Here is a 22,586-nt window from a genome sequence, read left to right on the forward strand (position 1 = left end):
CCAGAGGACAGGCTTCCATGCTGATGATAATCGTTAAAAAAAAAGTGTTAATTAAATTTGTGACTAAACTCCTTGAGGGAGAACTGTACGTCTCCTGCTCTGTGTTTTGCCTGCATTCTGCCATATATTTCATGTTAGAGCCGTCTCAGATGATGACCCAGCATGTTGTTTGTTTTAAGAACACTTTCACTGCAGATTTGACAAAAGGCAAAGAAGGTACCAATGTGAAATTTAATCACGCTTGGGTACTTGGTGCACATACGATTTTGGCCCTGGCTGTAGGATCTCTCACTGTAATGCACAGAACTCCAGCCTTTATGCAGTTCTGGACCAGGTGCCTTCAGATCCCACTGCCTGGTTCTTGCCCGAGCAGTGTGTGCAGTTCGAGGTGTGGCATTTCTAACCAGTGTGAAAAAGTCACTGCTGTGCCCTGCTACTGCCTTGACACTCTCCCATAGGGAACCCTCAGTCAGGCCTTTTCTCAGTGTCAGGGATTTCCCCCTCCCCCACCCCCATTTGTATCTTCCCCAAGAGGGAATCCCCACCAGCTGGGGATGGGGCTTTCCCCACTCTGCCATCAGAAGGCTGGAGCCAGAGCTCAGCTGGTGGCGGGTGGGAGCTGGCGGTGCTGGCCAAGCAGATGGGGAAGGTCCTTTCCCCGAGGGTAGCGGCACCTCATCAGAGTGCAGGGGACAGTGGCCCCCCTTGGTGGCCCCCTGAAGAAGGAAGACGGGGTGCAGCTGGTGACCGCCAGATGCTGCATGGACACAGAGTTAGGACTTGTCTGCAGAGGAGAGTTGAACTGCTACAAGCGAAGTAGGAATTTAAACAGCTATAGTTAACCTGGAGTAACCTGCCCGTGTGGACACTTATTCTGGTCCACGTGGCCTTTTTCCAGTGTATTGTATGTTGCTTTGGAAGGGGGTTAAGATACACCCCAAAAGCTGCTCCTATATTGGAATAAGAATATCCACCTGCGGGGGTAGGGGGGAGGGCGTTGTACTGGGATAACCCCAGTGGTTTAAGGACACTGGTCTAACTGATCTAACTTTCCCGTACAGACAAGCCCCAAGTCACAGACTCTGCCCCAGGGAGTTTACACTGGAGACAGAGAAGGCAGACAAAGGTCGGGGGGAGAAGAAAGGAAGGGTTCTTCTTCCATTTTTATAGCTGAGGAACAGGGAGGTTAAAGAACGTGCCTAAGGGCATCCAGGGAGTCAGTGTCAGAGAGGCAGTAGCTGAAGGCAGGTCTCCTGAAGCCTAGTCTTAGGCCAGTCTCTCACCCCCAAAGCCACCTTTCCCCACACAGCAGGCGTGTGACTAAACTGGTTCCCTCTTTGCAAACCTGCCGAGAGAGCAGGCTGGGAAAGGGGTGCTTGGTGGAGCTCACCGGCACAGCTCCGGCAGAATCTGGGCCATAAGGGTCGGCCCCTGGAGCCCTGCTCCCATTGGCAGGCGGCGTCAGTGACCTTTCCTCCTTTTCTGAGTTCGCAGGGGTCTGTTTGGTTGCTGTTGCCAACCCTGCCCCCCCAGCTGAGAGCTCCTGGCCCCCCCGAGGAGCCTGTTCTCTGGATCTGCTCCCCGAGGGGGAGGCAGCGGCCAACAGGCCGGATCCCGCTGCAGCGACACCCGTGTAAAGCCAGCGCGGCTCCATGGAGCGACTCCTGCTTTATACCGTGTAACTCAGCGCAGGGATTGGCCCGTGCCCGGTTCCCTCTCCAGTCATGCCCAGAGCAGGGCTACGGCCTGGGGCCGGAGCAGAAGCCCTGATAGCGCCGGGGGCAGAGGGTTGGCCCCTCCACCCCTTCTCTGTGCTGCTCAGGTGGCACAAAGTAGATTACAGGCGGTGTGGCCAGCTGGGGACCCCACAGGCCAGAGGGACTCGTCAGAGCTGTTTATAGCTAGGCCCAGGCCACCCCACAGTCTCTGGCCAGGGAGGGATCCAGGGAGCACGGGTCAGCCATGCCCCACCAGTGCCAGCTGCCACAACCATCCTGGGGGGGCCATGGCTGGGCCCCAGGTTACAGCAGCTGTGTGGCTGCTCTCTCACCCTCGGGGAGCCCACTGGGCCCAGGGTCAGGGGGCATCAAGGTGGCACAGACTCATGTTTGCCCCCAGCCCCTTCCGTTTCTGCCCCGACTGTCTGTCAGCCAGTGACAAGGATCAGGGCCTAGGACCCTAGGAAATGCCCCCGGAGCGGCAGGCGGCTGTGGGGTGTCAGTTCAGTTCCATCAGGGTTTGGGATTTACCACTCCTCTCCGGCGTCCATGGGGGTCTCCTCCCTCGCCCCCCCGGGACCCAGCCAGACTCTGGGCCTCCTTCTGGCGCAGTGTTTGGGGCTATCAGGCGACCCCTTTAGTGGCGGAGGCTCTGATACCCGTAGGTTCCTGTTGAATGGGAGCACCCTAGAAGTCAGTGGCTGTTACAGGCTAGCCGGGTAAAAGATTACACAACGTGTTTCTTCAAGTCGTTTCTCTCTTAACAGAAAATTGACTTTAAAGGTTGTCAGAATAAATCCCATCTGCAATAGAATTAACTGACGTCTATAGCAGGTCTGCAGTCTCAGTCTCACCTAGTCCCTCACCCCAACCTTTGGAGCGAGGTGTTACTGCAGAATTCTTTAGTCCAAAGGGGGTAAATTACACCAAATAAACTTGTCCCAGAGTAGCCATCATTCCCCGTATTGCTAACAGAAAGAAAAACAAGGTGACATTCAGTATTACAATATCCTTCAGGTTATCACATAATTAATCTCCTATTCTTTAATTAATAATTAACTTCATGTTTAATTTCATTTTCCTTAGTAACAAGAACATAAACAAAGATGAACAAATCCTGTATGTTAGTGTGAAAGTAGAATGAATTATATTGTAAAAATAAGAATGGATTAAAGAAATGTTGTATGTACCTTTAAGCAGTGATGAGCTGCCAAAATCTTAACAACGGATTCCCTATAAAAAGTTCTGATTTAACAACGGGTTCCCTATAAAAAGTTCTGATTTAAGGGATGTGCGACAGCATGTATTTTTTGTACCAATAGGGTTACCATACGTCCATATTTTCCCAGGAGGTGATTAAGAACCGAAAAGCCTGACATGTCCAGGAAAATACAGATGTATTTTAACCCTACCTAAAGTTCTTTTTTAAAAAGATGGGGCTGAACTAGAAATGAGCTCCGTTTCACATGTGTGGGTGGTGATCAGGGACAGTCTCAATTTTTGGGTCTTTTTCTTATATAGGCTCCTATTACCCCTCACCCCCATCCTGATTTTTCACACTTGCTGTCTGGTCACTCTAGGGTGTGCACATGTGTGGGTCCCAGCTGCTCCCTGCCCCCCCCTCATTAAAGCAGGTGTGCAGGGTTACTGCCCTGGGAACTGCAGGGCACCAGTGGATGTGGGGCTGGCTGCAGATAGGGGTGTGGGGCAGGGCTAGCTGGAGGCAGGGAGTGACACGGGCTGGCTGTGGGCAGGTGATGCAGACGGGCGGGCTGCGGGTGGCTGTGGGCAGGGGGTGGCTGCGGGTGGCTGTGGGCAGAGGCTGGCTGCAGGCAGGGGGTGGCTGTGGCAGGGGCTGCAGGCAGAGGCTGGCTGCGGGCAGAGGGTGGCTGTGGCAAGGGCTGGCTGCGGGCAGAGGGCGGCTGTGGGCAGGGGCTGGCTGCGGGCAGCTGGGGGCAGGGGCTGGCTGGGGGCAGGGGGTGGCTGGGGGTGGCTGGGGGCAGGGGGTGGCTGCGGGCAGGGGCTGGCTGGGGGCAGGGGCTGGCTGTGGCTGGGGCTGGCTGGGGGCAGGGAAGGCGGGGGAGGGGCGCAGATACTCACACGGGGGGGGGGAGCAGCAGGACGCAGCCGGGGACTCACCAGGCAGCAGCAGGAGCCCCAGGGCCAGAGGTCCAAAGAGCAGGAGCAGCAACAGGGCCAGGAGGCAGCTCACATGGCTCTCGCAGCACAGCGCAGCGCCCCCCGGCGGCCGGGAGGAGGAATTACAGGCTTCCCAGGCAGAGCCCATCAAAGCTTCCCTCGCAGGGAAGCCAGTTAACAAGCGGTTCTAAAACCGCTTCTAAATTTAACAACGGGTTCCTGCGAACCGGTGCGAACCGGCTCCAGCTCACCCCTGCCTTTAAGCAGAAATAAGAAATGTTGAAATACAGGTGCCAGGAAAAGAAACATTAGGCATAAACAATGGTGCTAATGGCGAAACATTAACAGAAGATCGGTAATAGTTAGTAAGGAAATAAGATCTGCATGCCTAGCCCAGCAGGGCTGGCTCCAGAGCCCAGTGCGCCAAGCACACACTTGGGCGGCATTTTACCAGGAGGGCGGCAGGCGGCTCCGGCGGACCTTCCGCAGTCATGCCTGCGGGAGGTTCACCGGAGCCCCGGGAGCAGTGGACCTCCCGCAGGCATGACTGCGGAGGGTCCGCTGGTCCCGCGGCTTGTGTGGCACGTCTGCAGGAGGTCCCCCGGAGCCGCGGGACCGGAGACTGCCAGAGCGACCCGCGCGGCGCGCCGCCCTGCTTGGGGCGGCGGAATTCGTAGAGCCGCCCCTGTAGCCCAGGTAAACTTATCTGATTCTGCTTCCTTTGTTATCTTGTTAAGTTCTCACCCTTTTCTCTGTATAAATAAGATAGTTTGTGTCTTGCATGCGGCTCATATTATCTGGGTGTTATTAGCAGAGTGCTGTGCTAATAAAACAGAGTGGTCTGACAAACTGTGAGACCTGAGTCTAACTTTGACACGGGTGTTGAGTGACATACAAGGCAGAACCGGAGCCAGGGTTCATGTCCAAGCCAGAGGTCGAAGCCGCGTGGTCAGAAGTACGAGCCAAAGTCCATATCCACGCAAAGGTCGAAGCCATGTAGTCGAAATCGGAGAGGTTGGGGAAGATCAGGAGGAGAAGGAGGCAATGCTGTGGAGCGGGTGGGTGGAGGGCCTGCAGCGAGGCTAGAGAAAGGCAAGGAGAAATAACCAGGGTGGAGTATAAAAGTATTGTTCAGGCATGCAGGTGTGAAATTAGGAAGGCCAAATCATGCTTGGAGTTGCAGCTAGCCGGAGATGTTAGGAGTAACAAGAAGGGTTTCTTCAGATATGTTAGCAACAAGAAGAAAGTCAAGGAAAGTGTGGGCCCCTTGCTGAATGAGGGAGGGAACCTAGTGACAGAGGATGTGGAGAAAGCTAGTGTACTCAATGCTTTTTTTGCCTATGTCTTCACAGACAAGGTCAGCTCCCAGACAGCTGCACTCTGCAGCACGGTATGGGGAGGAGGTGACCAGCTCTCTGTGGAGAAAGAAGTAGTTCGGGGCTATTTAGGAAAGCTGGACGAGCACAAGTCCATGGGGCCGGATGCGCTGCATCCGAGGGTGCTAAAGGAGTTGGCCGATGAGATTGCAGAGCCATTGGCAATTATCTTTGAAAAATCATGGCGATCGGGGAAGGTCCTGGATGACTGGAAAAAGGCTAATGTAGTGCCCATCTTTAAAAAAGGGAAGAAGGAAGATCCAGGGAACTACAGGCCAGTCAGTCTCACCTCAGTCCCTGGAAAAATCATGGAACAGGTCCTCAAGGAATCAATCCTGAACCACTTAAAGGAGGGGAAAGTGATCAGGAACAGTCAGCATGGATTCACCAAGGGCAAGTCATGCCTGACTAACCTAATTGCCTTCTATGATGAGATAACCGGCTCTGTGGATGAGGGGAAAGCAGTGGATGTACTATTTCTGGATTTTAGCAAAGCTTTTGATACAGTCTCCCACAGTATTCTTGCCAGCAAGTTAAAGAAGTCTGGGCTGGATGAATGGACGGTAAGGTGGATAGAAAACTGGCTAGATGGTCGGGCTCAACGGGTAGTGATCAATGGTTCCATGTCTAGATGGCAGCCGGTATCAAGTGGAGTGCCCCAAGGGTCGGTGCTGGGGCCGGTTTTGTTCAATATCTTCATTAACGATCTGGAGGATGGTGTGGACTGCACCCTTAGCAAGTTTGCAGATGACACTAAACTGGGAGGAGTGGTTGATACACTGGAGAGTAGGGATAGGATACAGAGGGACCTAGACAAATTAGAGGATTGGGCCAAAAGAAATATGATGAGGTTCAACAAGGACAAGTGCAGAGTCCTGCACTTAGGACGGAAGAATCCCATGCACTGCTACAGACTAGGGACCGAATGGCTGGGTAGCAGTTCTGCAGAAAAGGACCTAGGGGTTACGGTGGACGAAAAGCTGAATATGAGTCAACAGTGTGCCCTTGTTGCCAAGAAGGCTAATGGCATTTTGGGTTGTATAAGTAGGGGCATTTCCAGCAGATCAAGGGATGTGATCATCCCCCTCTACTCAGCACTGGTGAGGCCTCATTTGGAGTACTGTGTCCAGTTTTGGGCCCCACACTACAAGAAGGATGTGGATAAATTGGAGAGAGTCCAGCGGAGGGCAACAAAAATGATTAGGGGGCTGGAGCACATGACTTATGAGGAGAGGCTGAGGGAACTGGGATTGTTTAGTCTGCAGAAGAGAAGAATGAGGGGGGATTTGATAGCTGCTTTCAACTACCTGAAAGGGGGTTCCAAAGAGGATGGATCTAGACTGTTCTCAGTGGTAGAAGATGACAGAACAAGGAGTAATGGTCTCAAGTTGCAGAGGGGGAGGTTTAGGTTGGATATTAGGAAAAACTTTTTCACTAGTAGGGTGGTGAAGCACTGGAATGGGTTCCCTAGGGAGGTGGTGGAATCTCCTTCCTTAGAGGTTTTTAAGGTCAGGCTTGACAAAGCCCTGGCTGGGATGATTTAGTTGGGTTTGGTCCTGCTTTGAGCAGGGGGTTGGACTAGATGACCTCCTGAGGTCCCTTCCAACCCTGAGATTCTATGATTCTATGATTCTATGAGAATACTGAGCCGGGGTTCATAGCCCATATCCGGAGCCAAGAAGGGTCACGCCAAAGTCATAGCCAGAGCCCGGAGTCAAGAGTCCAGCCAGAGTCAACAGCGAAGAAACCAGAGGGCAGGGTAGGGCAGGGCAGGGCAGGGCAGGGTGGTACATGCGGGCGGGAATGAGGATTGCTTACTGGAGCCCTGGAGACCCCTCATCAGGGGACTCCCTTCCTAGCAATAACAGAAGGACAGTGGGATGACAAAGATGTCTCTGAGCCTGGGGACCAAGCCAAGGGGAGCTCCCATCCAGGCTGTGTGCCAGGACCCCGTCACCCTCCCTGTTCATTTCACACGCACAGACCCCCTGGCCGGAGGGGAGACTAAAGGGCAGAAGCGAAGGTGCCCCTGGGGGAAAGGCTCTAGGCCGAGACCCAGTCCACTTCCCAGATCTACACCCAGGATTGTGTGACCAGGCCCAGAGCCCTTCCTCTGCATCTCAGTTGCCACCTGCCAGACGGGGAGGCTCCTCCCCTGCCCCAGGGTGTCCGAGGGGAGTTTCATTCCTGGCTGGGAAGGGTTCAGATACCAGGTGGGTGGATTGGGCCCCGGCTGGGGGATGATCAGACATTCGCTGCGTCAGGGGTGACAGGGGCCATGGGAGGGTCTAAGCAGTGACGACGGGGGAGGGGCTCCACGTCAGGCCACCCCTCCCAGACTACAATGGCTATTGAGCACAACCCCTGGCTCTGCGGATGCTCTCATTTCTGGGCCAGCCCCACAGCCTGATACTTCCCAACCAGTATCTGGCCGGGCCCCAGCTCCAGGGGTCGGGGTGGGGCAGGGTGCCCAGAGCGAGGTGCTCGGCCTTGGTTTCTCTCAGTGCTGCGGGCTCTATGGCCGCTCCCCCCAGCCCTTCCCCCCAGGCACAGGGAGACAGAGCAGTACCTGTGGCAGGGGGTGGGAGCTGGTCATGCGAAGGGGGGGGGGTCTTCAAGGCTGCCCCATGGAGCACAGCCCCTGCAGGGCTTCGGGCACCTGGCCCAAGACCCTGATGTTAAATAGTTGGACCATGATGTAGGCTGTGATGTCCCCCTGTTGCAAGGGAACAAGGATCAATCAGAGACTCCGACGCCCACGAGAACGAAGGGTATTAACGGCACCGGGAGCCAGCAACATTTCCTCCCCACGTCTGACGGACGGATTCCCCCGCCCAACCCCCGAGACGAAATCTTCTCTCTTCTCTGGTGACTTCCATCCCCTCTCCCACCATTGTGAATGAACTCCTGCCCCCGCTCCTCTCAGTCCCCCTGAGAGCTGGTCTACCTCCCAGCCCAGCTGGGGATTCAGCTCCGCTCCCCAGAGTCCCCTCAGCCACCCTCGCCCCCCGCCTCACACTGCCCGCCTCACCCACACCCAGCACTGCCCGCCTCACCCACACCCGGCACTGTTGTTCTCTCACCCTGGGACTCCCGTCGGTAAGAACTGATTTCACTGATTTGATGCACAGGCTGGCCAGCCCCGGAACTGGAAGAGACGGGCACACAGCGTCACTAAGCCAGAGCCACAGACTAGCTCCGCATGGCCTGGGGCAGGATCACAAAGTCCCCCCACCTCATTGTAACAATGTACCCGTGTGTCACCAACAAGGCCACCTGGTGAGCGCTCCCATGCTCATCCTCACTCCCCTCCTCCCCATCTCTGAGTGCCCCTTGCAGGCTGGGCCCAGGCAGGTGCACCACACCCACACCTGTCCCCAGCCAGGGCTGGTGCAGGCAGGCTCACCCTCAGTGGCCGAGTGTGCAGAGCTTTGGGGTGTGTCTGCCCAGCACAGCATGGGAGCATGGGGGGGACTGTCCATTGCTACAGGGAGCAGGTCACACCCAGCGCCCTGCAGCCAGACCCACGGGCCCTGAAGCTGCAAAGCGGGCCCTGTGCTGCACCAGGCGCTCGCACTGACATGATATACGGGGAAGTCTCTGAGCTCTTGCTCCCCTGCTCCTACCTTCAGCACCAATAACATATGACATCAGGGCCAGGATCCCCACACGGGTATCTTCCTCGCCCATCAACAGTTTTCGATGGAAAATCCCCAACAGCTGCGATGGATGGGAACGGGCTACAGGGAATAGGAAACAGAATGATGGGCAGTGAGGAGTGAGCTCTCCTCTCCTGTGCTGAATCAGGGATCTGGGCCCAGCAGTGGGAGCTTCGAGGCACCCCATGCACTGCTCGTCTGGGCTACAGCCTCTCACCACCACCCCCTTACCGAGTTGCAGGAAGACGTGGGAAATCTCTGTGTGGTTCTCCCTGCAGAGCTGATAGGGCCGCTGAGCTTTGGAAGTGACCTGCAGGGAGATGGGAAGAGGTCAGAGGAGCTTGCTCGCTCAAACAGGAACGTCCCAAAGGGACCAGGGCCCGATTCTGCAACTCCTCAGTCTCCAGTGCAGATTCACACTGATGGGGCTAGGAGTAGGATTCAGAACCGGATTGGGCCATGTGACCATCCCAGACCCTGCGGTACGTACTGTGTATGACATAGCCAGAGCCCTGAGAAGGGACTAAAGGGCCTGATCCTGCTCTCACTTATACCAGAGTAAATCAGGAGAAACGCCCCTGGACTCCACACAAGAGAGGAGAACTGGGCCCACAGACACTGCGCGGTGCTGAGCACTGGCGACTCCCGCTGTATGGGATGCTGAGGGCACAGGGAGGTCTCCAGTACAGGGGGTGGGGAGCACTGTGCACTCTACAGATGCCTGCTGGCGTCCCCGAGATCTACTGGCCCCAGCACACCCATGCCAGCCCCACTTCCCCATACCTGGTAGCTCAGCGTGTGGGAGATGGCCGCCACATACACCTCTGGGATCGGGTTCTTGGAGGAAGAGGCCTGCAAGATCTGTCCCAGAACCTGCAACAGACAGGGAGAGATGTCAGGCAGAGCTGGCACAGGGGAGCAGCAGGTCCCAGCTGCACTGACCTCAACTCATCAGCCACAGAGCTGTCTGCTTCACCCCTGGCTGAAGGCTCTGGGGAGAAAGAGGTTCTCATCACCCTGGAAGGGTGGTGAAGGGGGGAATTCTGCTTAGTGCAGAGGTCCAGATTCTGCTCTGACCCTGGGGCAGCAGCTCCCTGGCCATGATGGAGTCACTCCTGCCTGACATGGGTGGGATTGGGAATTGGAGCCCCAGATCTAAGCAACCCTGACACATGGACTGTTGGAGTTCTGGATCCTGGTCCAGAGTCGACCTCTCAGGCAGCCCTCCTCCACACAGTGAGAGCCATGAGCGCTCTGCAGCCTGGGTGCTGGCTGGGTGTATGCTCTGCACCCTTGTGGAGCTGGTGAGAGATCTCCTTCCCTCCCTTCCTCCCTCCCTCCCCAGCTACTCTGCACAAACCTGACTGGCTGGGGGGAGTGCCACTCAAACACACAGACTTAACTCGGACCCTGGGGGTGGGGGGGTTGAACGAATGGTGTGGGGCATGCTGGGAAATTTGGAAAGAAAACAAAGACGCTGCCGGACAGGAGCCCTGAGCTGGGGCAGGGTGGGCGCTGCTGGCAGGAGAGCCGGCTGCTGGAAAAAGGGGATTTGTGTAAATTCTCAGCCTTCAGCAGACAGGAGCTGAGACCACTAACCAGCCCACCATGCCAGGCGTGCAGGCGGCGGGGGAGGGGGGAGGGGGACACAGCTGTTTTGCTGTAAGCTGTGCTGTGTAACCCCTATTGGGGATCCTGGCCTGGGTCTGCTCCGGCTTTTGCCGGGGTCACAGAACAGTGTTGTGCTGTTGTTATGTGTGATGTTGTTCCAGGAGTTAACTCTGACCCCCTAGGAGGGGGGTTGGTGTTGGGACCCCTTCCCAGCCCTGGGAACCCCCATCCAACATCCTGCAGCTGATCTGACAGCTCACTTGCTGGCCCATGGAGCCTGCAGGGAACGCCCCCCACCTCCTCACCTTGGTGATGTAAAAGGCCTCGATGTTCTTCCCATACTGAGCCAGGAGCAGGGGGATGTCCCCATCGATCTGGTTTTGCAGATCCTTCCTGGGCAGCAGGATGTTCAGCACTGGCCCCAGGGCCTTGAGGACAGCCAGTTTGACCTGTCGAGAGATGGGTACGGGGTGACTGCTGGCTTGGTCCCCTGCGGCTCAGTCACTGGATCCAGTACTTCTCCTTCCAGCACTGGCTCAGGCACCGAGAGCAGTAGGGACCAGCCTGAGATGCAGGGAGACCAGTTTGGCCTCTATGCTGCAGGAGGACATTGGCCAAGGAATCCTGGCTCTTAGCCCTCCACCTCCACAGCCCCCAGCATCCGGTGACATTATCCACCCCAAGACAGGAGAGATTTCCACCCGGGTCTGCTCCTTACAAAGGGGCCAGGGGCGAAAGGGCTTGTGGGGAGATGCAGAGCGAGCGCCCCGTGGCCACAGTGCCTGTGCGAGCCCCTCACCTCTGTGTCCTCGCTGGGCAGCCAGGCGCTGAGGAGGTACCGGTACGTGGGGAGCAGGTGTGCAGAGAAGCGCTGGCGCGTGATTTGTGGATAGGTGCTCCTCTCCCAGCTCCTCAGGTAAGTGCTGATTGCCCCACACGTGCACTCCAGGGCTGTTGGGGGGCAGGGGGCAAAGGGCAGCTGAGTCCAGGGCTGAGACATGGTTCATTACAGAGCAGCTCAAACTCTACCACTCTCAGGAACTTCAGTCTCTGCAGGGGTCTACTCCCACCTAGCCCCCTGTGCGCCAGGGTTTATGCTGCAGACTCTGCCCCCTGTGCGCCAGGGTTCATGCTGCAGACTCTGCCCCCTGGGGTTCATGCTGCACTCTCCGGCCCCTCCTTCCCAGGGTTCATGCCGCAGCCTCCAGCGGGCAGACAGTGACGTAGGATTGCCAACCCTCCAGGATTGCCCCGGATCTCCAGGAATCAAAGCTGAATCTTTCATTAAAGATTATATCATGTGATGAAACCTCCAGAAATTCATTCAACCAAACTGGCAACCCTAAGTGAGGGTCCTCGGGGCATGACATGAGTCCCTGCAGTCAGCAGGCATGACAGAGACAAGGCCGGGCCCTGATGCCATGGAGCCAATGATGACACACCTGTCAGTGTGCCGAGATCCAGCACCTACACACCCTTTCCCCAAGACATGGGAGGGAACCAAGACCTCCGCTAAAAAGTGCCTTCCATGTACAGGTGTTTCTACGGCTCCCACCATCAGAGTAACTGGAGCACATCCCTGCCCAATGAATTAACCTGTCAGCCCCACCTTCCCCCGGCAGGGAGAAGAACCCAGGTGTCCAGACCATACTGTCCCTCCCCTTCCTCCACCTCCACAGACTAGAGACGGGGCCAAGAGGCAACGCTGGGGTCTGGATCAGGGTTACACACTCAGAGTCCAGGGCTGTTCAGATCCCAGGGTCATGGGGTGCCGGGATCTGGGGCCGAACCAGCTCCATCTCGACCCACCATCTAGAACAAAGGCTTGGCCCAAGTGGTCCCCTCACCGGTGCAGAAGGCCCCTCGTCTCCTGCTGTCATCTATCCCTCGCATCACGGTCTGCATGGTGGTCAGGGTGATGCCCAGGAAAGGGACGCACCTGTACACTGCACAGAGAGATGGACGGGACCGGCTCTCAGGCAACTGCAGGCCCAGGGACACTGCAGGGTGCAAGCATCCCCGAAGCAATGGGCCCACGCGGGGGATGGGGTGGTACCGTGCCGCTGGCCGCTATGACCTTGCCCAGGGTGAGGAGGGTGAACTCCGCTGGCAGCACAAAGGGCCTCAGGTGTTTCTGGAGCTCCCGCATCACCGGCCCGAAGTAGCTGCCAGAGAGGGCGGCCAAGGTATCACTGGCAGCCGCCTGGAGCTCGCTCGAGGCCTCCTGCAGAAGGAACGGCAGAGCCCATTAGTGTTCCAGAGCCAGGGGGGCAATAAGGGCACCAGCCCCAAGGGGGGTAACATGCCCGGCTGAGGTGGCAGGGATTCAGGTACTAGAGGGGGCACTCACCGAACACTGACCCCGCAAGGCAGAGAATATTTGGCCTGGCCCCTGCCTGGGATGGGTCTCCTTCTCTTCCTGGGTGACTTCTCACCTTGCCTTCTCCCTTCAGTGAAGCTGGCCCACCAGGCCAGAGCACCCCGACATGCAGCCCTGTAAGTGCCCCTCTTCCAGCCTGACTGAAGCCACCCTTGGGATCTGCGCACTGTCTCAGGCCAAGACTCTCAGAGCCACCAAGGGGATTTACATACAGCTCCTCTGAACCCAGTGGGACTTCTGTGTCTAAAACCCCTAGGGGGCTTTGAAAATCTCAGCTCCAGGCCAGAGAGTGCCCTGGAGAGGCCCCACCCCAGACAGGAGGTCCTGGTCAGACGTCTCTTTGGAGCAGGGGATGTGGCTCTTCTAAGCAAACTCCTGGGCTTTTCCTCTGGGCAGAGGCACTTTACCCTGATCCTGATCCTGTGGGTGAGCAGAGCTGGTGTAACGGGACAGGACCCCACTGACCCCACTGGCACTGCATCCGCTCACCCCAGATGGGAACCTGGCACGACTCCACTGGCACTGCACCCGCTCACCCCAGATGGGAACCTGGCATGACCCCACTGGCACTGCACCCGCTCACCCCAGATGGGAACCTGGCACAACCCAACTGGCACTGCACCCGCGCACCCCAGATGGGAGCCTGGCACAACCCAACTGGCACTGCACCCGCGCACCCCAGATGGGAACCTGGCACAACCCCACTGATCCCACTGGCATTGCACCTGCGTACTCCAGATGGGAACCTGGCACAACCCCACTGACCCCACTGGCACTGCACCTATGCACCCAGATGGGAGCCTGGCACGACCCCACTGGCGCTGCACCCGCTCACTCTGTCTCCTGAAGGAGCCTCTGGCTCAGGGGAGGTTCTCGGGGGAGCTGTGGGCCGCCCCCTCTTCTGGCTTCTGTGCCTAGGATGGTGCATCTCCTGGTAGGATCCATATGGGCCCAGGGGCGGCTCTCACTGAGGGAGCTGGGAGCCCTCTCCAGAGGCCTGTATCCCATGCGGGGCCTGGGGATCAGCTCCCCCAGACCCGCGGAGGGAAGGTTTCACCGCGGGCGTCCCCTGTAGCTGCCCTGGGAGAGTCACTCACCTCTGGAGCCGCCCTCATCTGCTGGGAGGCCACAGCAATGAGGCTGCCGATAAGTCCTGCCTCCATCCCCTGCTCCAGCGGCACGGTCCTGAGGCCCTCGTATGCCGCCACCTTCTGCCCGACAGACACCTGGGGCGGAGAGCCGAGGGGCGTGGGGAGGTCAGTGGAAAATGGCCTGTGGCTTGGGACACGGAGCCAGCTCCCAGGGACGCCCGCAGGGCTCCAGTCAGGACAGGAAATGGTGGCATGTGTGAAGCTGGGCTGGATTCAGCTCCCACTTACTCCAGGGACCTCTGGGGACTCCCTGCGGACTCCCCCTGAATTACGGGGATCAGGGTCGGGCCCTGACTGCCCAACACCTGGCTCTGGGCCATGAGGAGCTCGGGGGATAATGCACCCACATTCAAATCAACCCCTTTGGCCACTGCCTGCTGTCTGTGCCGCTGGTGTGAATCCGGAGTAGCCCCACTGGAGTGCATGGAGTCACTCCAGATTGAGCGGCTGGAACCTGGAGCAGGATGTGGCCTTTTGTTTCTAAAGCTCCTTCCATGGGGGAGACTCAAAGTGATTTACAAACACAGGGACAATCCCGACTCTTCTGACACCAGCAGCCCACTGGCTCCAACTGCACGGCTGGCAGCAGGGCGGGGAGCAGCGTGTGGTCCTCCTCTGTAGGGGTCACTTCACCCGCCACTGAAGTGCAGCCACCTCTGGGGAGGACAAGCACTGTTTAACTGCTCACAACAACACAAGGCAGAACAGGAAGTGTCCTGGCGAGAGAGACAGTGCTTGGGGGCATTATCCTTTGCTGTAGGTCAGCTGGCCGGCCACCTGGAGACAGACAGGCCGGTGTGTGACTAAAGGAGCTGCCTTACCTCATCCTGCTGGAGGATCTGGACTAGGCGGGAGGCCACAGCACCTGGCTGGACCCTGGCTGCCTGCATGATGCCTGCCATGATGTCCTTGTGGCCTCCCTCATATGCCAGCGGCAGGAGGTTGGAGATCTGATGCGGCACACCTGCAGAGCAAGCAGCTGGTTGTTACGCCCCGGAGCTGCCTGCGGCTGGGAAGGGGCCAGCATTCCCCTGGTAACTAACGGGCAGGACCTGAGTGAGATCTCAGCTCAGCATCACTCAGGCTCTCAGCTAGAGATAGGCCTGGACAGTGACCTGCCCTCAGACACCCCCAGCTCTGGGTGAAATGGAACCTCAATCCAACTGACCCTGCACTCGGAATGGGTTTGGTACCCCGCAAACAGCTAAAGCCCAGGGGTGAGTCTGACCCGATTCCTCCCTCACTCCTCATCCCAACGGACACCCAGGGCCAGTTCCCACTGCTTTGGGCAGTTGGAAATTCCCCTGCCCTGGTCGCTGGGTGTCCCTGGGCTGGGCAGAGGCCACTCCGTGGGGTTGGGGACCAGGGCCTGCAGTGCACACGATGCCCTCGGCAAGGGCAAGAGAGGACAGATGGTTCCAAGATTCCTTTGCACCCATAAGTGTTAGAAACCAAGTTTCTAGCCAAGCAAAAGTCAAGACTCAGGGCAACGATTGCAAAGTAGGGGCCCCAATTCCTGGCACACGCAGGGCCCTGCCTCTGAGATGGGATCCAGAGGGTATCCCTAAACCAGCTGGGGAGCAAAGCAGGAGAGACCCTGCCTCCTGCCCCAATCCCTCCTGATGTCACTTCTTGGAATGGTTCCTCTTACCTCAACGGGGCTGTCCCACTGCATCAGCCATTCCTCCTCCTCCACTCCACACTCGGTACAAATAGATACTTGGTCAGTAGCACTGGCAAGTGGTGAGTTCAGAGAGTTTCTCTGCGTATCACAAGGGGGAATAATTACAGATGGGCTTGAGCCAGTGCCCCTGACCCGAGCACCTGAATGCTGGAGACGTTTGGGATCCAAACTGGGATCTGGCTCCAAGTTTCATGGTTCTCCCTTTTCTCTGTAACGGATCAAACCAAAACCCCAGATCCAGACACCGCCAAATGCATTATGGGCTCAGTCCAGTCTGGAGTGGGCAAGAGCTCATCACACAAGAACCATGATCACAACGGACACAGATTGACTCCCCTCAAGTCAGCACAGAGGCAGAACACCCCTCTTGCCCCTAGAGGGTCCATCCAGGGTGGGGCTGAGGCACACCAACAGGGCATCAGGGCAAGACTAGACTTCCCCTGCTGCTTCCCACTGAGTCACCCACATGGATCATAGAATCTCAGGGTTGGAAGGGACATCAGGAGGTATCTAGTCCAACCCCCTGCTCAAAGCAGGACCAAACCCAACTAAATCATCCCAGCCAGGGCTTTGTCAAGCCTGACCTTAAAGACCTCTAAGGAAGGAGATTCCACCACCTCCCTAGGGAACCCATTCCAGTGCTTCACCACCCTCCTAGTGAAAAAGTTTTTCCTAATGTCCAACCTAAACCTCCCCCTCTGCAGCTTGAGACCATTACTTCTTGTTCTTCTCAGCACTGAGAAGAAACAGGCAAGCAACAGCTCCTGTCTCTCCTTGGAGACCTGCCCTGACCCTGCTGTGAACATGGGAGGGGATACTGGCTGTACACCAAGCCTAGGAATCACTTCCATCCCTACCCAGCCATCTTTCTGATCTAACCTATCCAATCACCCCATCCATCCAATCAACCCATCCATCCCATCCAATTCACCCTTCCATCCATACCTTAGCAAATATCCTCATTTATATATGTTAATATATGTATTTATGTATGTAATTTGTGTGAGTTTTGTATGTTAAACTCTCATAATTCTTTTATATACTAATCAAAAGCCTTTTTTTTGTGCACCTCTATATTTATTGCCCTATACGCACTGAAACTAAAATCTTCTTTGTCCTTCAATTGAATCTAATGGGTGAAGGAAAAATGATGGTGTGACCTTGTCTAATTAAAATATAATCATGCAAAACATTATTGCTACCACTGTTATATGATTGCAACAAATCTTATACAAAATATAACTTATGGCCAGAAAGGTTTAAACAACTTGCAGGCTAACGACCCCAAAGCCAAGCTTTAAAGACGTGGGGAGAGAACGTTTGTGTTTTTGTGCATTTACATATGACTGCCTGATGGATAAATGGCCTTTAATTATTCACACAGATTAACACAACAGCGATGCCCAGGAAATGAGGGCCTGTTATTCCCCGAGGGACTCCAACTTTTCAAAGACGACCTGAAACTGTATAAAAGATCCTTGAATACTGATCCTGTTTATCTCAGATCTGCTTGAGGGGAAGCTTAAGCCAGGAGGACTGAGATCCCAGTCCTAAAGTGGGACACCCTGCAATGATATTGGACAATAACCTATGAACTATTTCTAAAAGAACTCTTCGCAACTACAAAACTCACCATCTCGGCTATGTACCTGAACCTCAAGAACTGAACTCATGTCTGTATGTATTGATCTTTTAACCACACTCTCTTTTCAATAAATTTTAGTTTAGTTAACAAGAACTGGCTGTAGCGTGTATTTGGATAAGATCTGGAATATTCATTAACCTAGGAGGAAATGTGTCTGATCCTTTCTTTTATATAATGAAATAAGATTTTCATCATATTTGACTTGGGTACCTGGATGGAGGCCTGAGGCTGGGTTACTTTAAGGGGACTGTGTTGCTGGTTTATGGACAATCAGTGAGGTAATAAAGAAGCTGGTTCATGCTGTCTTGGTAAATCCAAGTATTGAAAATATCCACTAGCTTTGGGGATTATCTGCCCCATTCTTTGCAGTTCACCCTAACTGGGTAACCTCAGCTGGCCCCCACTGGACCCCTGGTCACAGATGGAATGTGTGCAATCTTTTACCCTGACCTTACTAATAGAGCCCGGACACCCAGGGAAGGCACCCCTCAAAACGAATGAAAGGTGTCTACAGAAGGATGTTATAATAAACAAGAGTGGGAAGCTGATAAAAGGTGCTTATGATCCAGTTATGTTCTGTGATTGAGAAGAGGTCATTCTTATTGCAGGTGGATTCTGTAATGGATGAGCTAATGACCCATTGAAAGATGTTTTTAACTCATTAAGAACTCTTGGTTGTCACAGCTGTTATTAGTGACTTGGTTAGAGATTCCTTTTTGCTCATCAATCAGGTAAACTGAGGAACATAAAAGAAATTCCATGAGTAATCAGAAAAACAGAACACATGGTAAAATTAATCACAGGGAGGTACTTTTCCCTCCAACAAGAAGTATTTTCATCTCACACCCTAGAAAAGGAAAGTAGGTTGGATAGCTAATTTGTGAATGAACACTGTCAGTATTCTACTAGGTACAGAGGGAAGGCCCAAACTACCTTCTCTTTGCCACCTACCCGGGGTGGCAGAGTATATCTTCTTTCTGCAGTCTGTATAGTGCTGTACTAATCTTTCATTAAGTCATTCAATTTGCCTGTTATTTGACAATCGCAAATCATTCTTAGATTCTGTCCTTTAAATCGGCTTCGGTACCCAATGATTGGAAGTTAGCTAATGTATCACCAATATTTAAAAAGGGCTCTAGAGGTGATCCCGGCAATTACAGACCGGTAAGTCTAACGTCGGTACCGGGCAAATTAGTTGAAACAATAGTTAAAAATAAAATTGTCAGACACATAGAAAAATATAAATTATTGAGCAGTAGTCAACATGGTTTCTGTAAAGGGAAATCGTGTCTTACTAATCTATTAGAGTTCTTTGAAGGGGTCAACAAACATGTGGACAAGGGGGATCCGGTGGACATAGTGTACTTGGATTTCCAGAAAGCCTTTGACAAGGTCCCTCACCAAAGGCTCTTACGTAAATTAAGTTGTCATGGGATAAAGGGGAAGGTCCTTTCATGGATTGAGAACTGGTTAAAAGACAGGGAACAAAGGGTGGGAATTAATGGTAAATTCTCAGAATGGAGAGGGGTAACTAGTGGTGTTCCCCAAGGGTCAGTCCTAGGACCAATCCTATTCAATTTATTCATAAATGATCTGGAGAAAGGGGTAAACAGTGAGGTGGCAAAGTTTGCAGATGATACTAAACTGCTCAAGATAGTTAAGACCAAAGCAGACTGTGAAGAACTTCAAAAAGATCTCACAAAACTAAGTGATTGGGCAACAAAATGGCAAATGAAATTTAATGTGGATAAATGTAAAGTAATGCACATTGGAAAAAATAACCCCAACTATACATACAATATGATGGGGGCTAATTTAGCTACGAGTCAGGAAAAAGATCTTGGCGTCATTGTGGATAGTTCTCTGAAGATGTCCACGCAGTGTGCAGAGGCGATCAAAAAAGCAAACAGGATGTTAGGAATCATTAAAAAGGGGATGGAGAACAAGACGGAGAATATAGTATTGCCCTTATATAAATCCATGGTACGCCCACATCTCGAATACTGTGTACAGATGTGGTCTCCTCACCTCAAAAAAGATATTCTAGCACTAGAAAAGGTTCAGAAAAGGGCAACTAAAATGATTAGGGGTTTGGAGAGGGTCCCATACGAGGAAACATTAAAGAGGCTAGGACTCTTCAGCCTGGAAAAGAGGAGACTAAGGGGGGATATGATAGAGGTATATAAAATCATGAGTGATGTTGAGAAAGTGGATAAGGAGAAATTATTTACTTATTCCCATAATACGAGAACTAGGGGTCACCAAATGAAATTAATAGGCAGCAGGTTTAAAACAAATAAAAGGAAGTTCTTCTTCACGCAGTGCACAGTCAACTTGTGGAACTCCTTACCTGAGGAGGTTGTGAAGACGAGGACTATAACAATGTTTAAAAGGGAACTGGATAAATTCATGGTGGCTAAGTCCATAAATGGCTATTAGCCAGGATGGGTAAGAATGGTGTCCCTAGCCTCTGTTCGTCAGAGGATGGAGATGGATGGCAGGAGGAAGATCACTTGATCATTGCCTGTTAGGTTCACTCCCTCTGGGGCACCTGGCATTGGCCACTGTCGGTAGACAGATACTGGGCTAGATGGACCTTTGGTCTGACCCGGTACGGCCGTTCTTATGTTCTTATTCAAACATGCAATGCACCCATCCACTAATGATGACCATTTACTCACTCGAGTAAGCCCAGCGACTTCAGCAGCACTACCCAGCTGTGGGAGTGCACCCCAAGGTGAGTAAAGTTTTCACAGTTGGGCCCTTAGTGAATCATTCTCCTGCCATCCCAAGTGAGTTTGTATCTAGGGGTCTGTCCTGGGGCATATTTACATATTGTTCTGGTTTTTTAAAATCATTTAATAATTATACTTATTAATTATGGGTCAAAACATTTAAAAAAGAGAAAATCCATAGGCTCAATGGGCAAGAGTGTTTTGTTCAGAAGATATCCTGATGGAGAAAAATATAAGGAAAAAAGGATACAGCAGCCCCCACCTCCTCTCCCGGACCCAAGCCCCTTGTCTAATAGAGATGGACTCCAGCCACAGAATTCAAATCTGGATCCAGATTTCCATACCCACCGCCCAAGTTCAGGGGCTGTTTGGATCTGAGGATCAAGTTCAGTCCATTATAAAAAGAAGGGTAAATGTGAAATCTGGATCCAGGTTCAGATTTCAAACACCCAAAGATTTAAGGAGTTGGTTCTGGATTTGGGTCAGATCTTTTTCTGCTCTACAGACACTGCTCAAACCCAATGGGCCATTGTCCATCCTACCGGCCTGCCTGTGTGCTCTGTCATGGAATGTCTCCCAAACCTGCACCCCCCAGTCCTAAACCCCTGCCTTTGTCAGCAAACAGCCACTAAGTCACATAGCCCCTTCCAGAATCCCCTGGCTCAGGTTCTTACCCACAGAAGGTCTCTCTGAGCTGTACTCACTAACCCTGCTCCCTCTGTAGCCCTTGGGTCTCAAGAAACCCAAGATCCTGCTGCTCCCTCCACACCACCGAGCCAACAGGCACAGAGCTGGGGACACGCCCCTTATTTATACTGGGGCTCCGCCCACAGCCACACCACCCAACCTGCCCCCAGTGTGATTTCACCCAGAGACGCTTTGTGATGCGGTCCCCATGGCAACGGAGGGGGGGGTCACCACAACACCTGGAGGGATGCTGCTGCCCAGCCTGGCCCCAACCCAGTGCAGTCTTGATAAGAGCAGAGGGATGAAGGGCCCTCCCCTCCCCTGGGGGTTTCTTACCACCAGCTACCACGCCTGTGCCGTCACAGTTATGTCGGCATAGCCCTCTAGCCTAGATGTGGCATAAACTGACAGGAGCTCAGGAGCTGGTGCAGGAACACACCCTCCCCAAAGGACATTACCTACGTCAACCAAAGCACTCTTCTCTTGGTATAGCTGCATCTCACTGGGGGTTTTGTCGGCAGGGCTATGTCCCGGTGTGTGGGTTTTCCCACATCCCCACTGACATTGCTATGCTGGTTCAAGTTTTGAATGTAGACCAAACTTCAGTAAAGAGGCTGAAGGCTTCATTTTACAGAGGAAAAGCAGGAAAGTCCAATCCAACTCAGTGTTTCTCACCCTCTTCAGGTGGCCGACCCCTTCTCCAAAGTGTTTTACAACTCTCTCTCCCCCGGCAACATTTACTGTAAAATGATATCTGTGATAGCAGTTATAAGGCAATAGAATTGATTTTTGGGTGTATGGAGTGGTGGACCAGGAATTCTTGATCTTGAAGGGTGAGTATGTGCAGGGAGAGGGAAATTTTCTTTGCTTTAGGTTGTAACACAGTTTTCAATGGCCTCCTCATGACCCTCCTGATTGCCTTTTGTGACTCTTCCTGGGGACTGGACCCACCCATTGAGAAATACTGCTCTAAATTAACATCAAGTAAGACCTTGTTAGGTCCACCCACCTCAGAGCTGCTCAGATGGGGAATCTCATTCAATTCATAAAGTAAACTGGACAGATCAAAGACTCCAACTTTTCAATAAGATCTTTTAGATCTCACCTTTATGCTCCTAATCAAGAGTCCCAGCAATATGGACTCAGGCTGCCAACCCGAGAAACTTCAGACCTGAGTGGAGACACCCACCTCAACTCAGGGGCAGGAAACCCAGTAGTTTGGAAAGCAGGACTTAACGGATATTAAGATTGTACCCTGGATATTGAATGACAAATCTGCCACTCTCCGACCATGGCCACTGATAGCAACTTGTGACCACACTGACCAGTATTCAAAAGCCTTCAACAGAGTCAAAGGAAACAGAGAGAAGTTCCCGCCTTGCTGCCTGAAACGCAAAGCAAGAGTGATGCTAGGTCTGGCCTGTCCTCGGATCAGAACCCTAGACTGGCAGGTGATCCCTGCGGAGAAATGACTTAACTAACCGGTGTTTCCCCCGCTCACTGACAGTAACACAGACAAGACAAGATGGAGCCTTTGATGGACCAGGTGCCCGTTGTTACCCACAATGCACCAGACCAGGCCCCAACGCGCGGTTACTCACATCAAATCCAGGCAGGGAGGTGGCAAACTGGAGAAGGGCTGCGCTGGTCTGTCCGGCCCTGGCTCTCTCCTGGGTGTTGTTTGCCAGGAGAGAGAGATGGACGTGCTGTGGGAGAAGGAGGCAGGGGAGGGTCAGCGGGCAGGCGTACACGCTCTACAAACCAGCCTCTCCCCCTCCCCAAGGGGCTCAGACTTTGTGCT

The 22,586-nt window shown here is 53.8% G+C and overlaps 1 protein-coding gene across 4 annotated transcripts in view; it reads right to left on the reverse strand.

Annotated features, from left to right (window-relative positions):
* Positions 1–22,586, reverse strand: part of LOC123353287 (maestro heat-like repeat-containing protein family member 2A) — a 133,393-nt gene that overhangs the window by 79,021 nt on the left and 31,786 nt on the right. The window contains exons 1-12 of one of the 4 annotated variants that reach the window (XM_044994289.1): positions 22,268–22,323; positions 15,686–15,796; positions 14,856–14,998; positions 13,981–14,109; positions 12,565–12,727; positions 12,351–12,449; positions 11,303–11,454; positions 10,809–10,952; positions 9,676–9,765; positions 9,124–9,202; positions 8,860–8,973; positions 8,317–8,381 (exon numbers count right to left, since the gene is read on the reverse strand). In XM_044994289.1, coding sequence (XP_044850224.1) covers positions 8,317–8,381; positions 8,860–8,973; positions 9,124–9,202; positions 9,676–9,765; positions 10,809–10,952; positions 11,303–11,454; positions 12,351–12,449; positions 12,565–12,727; positions 13,981–14,109; positions 14,856–14,936 — 1,116 coding nt within the window. In that variant the 5' untranslated portion in view covers positions 14,937–14,998; positions 15,686–15,796; positions 22,268–22,323. Of the gene's footprint in view, positions 1–8,316; positions 8,382–8,859; positions 8,974–9,123; positions 9,203–9,675; positions 9,766–10,808; positions 10,953–11,302; positions 11,455–12,350; positions 12,450–12,564; positions 12,728–13,980; positions 14,110–14,855; positions 14,999–15,685; positions 15,797–20,806; positions 20,883–22,267; positions 22,324–22,586 lie in introns of those variants that run through there. The other 3 variants (XM_044994291.1, XM_044994290.1, XM_044994288.1) reach the window with 3 other exon arrangements.

This window comes from Mauremys mutica, chromosome 19, assembly GCF_020497125.1.
Source record: "Mauremys mutica isolate MM-2020 ecotype Southern chromosome 19, ASM2049712v1, whole genome shotgun sequence".
Lineage (NCBI taxonomy): Eukaryota > Metazoa > Chordata > Testudines > Geoemydidae > Mauremys > Mauremys mutica.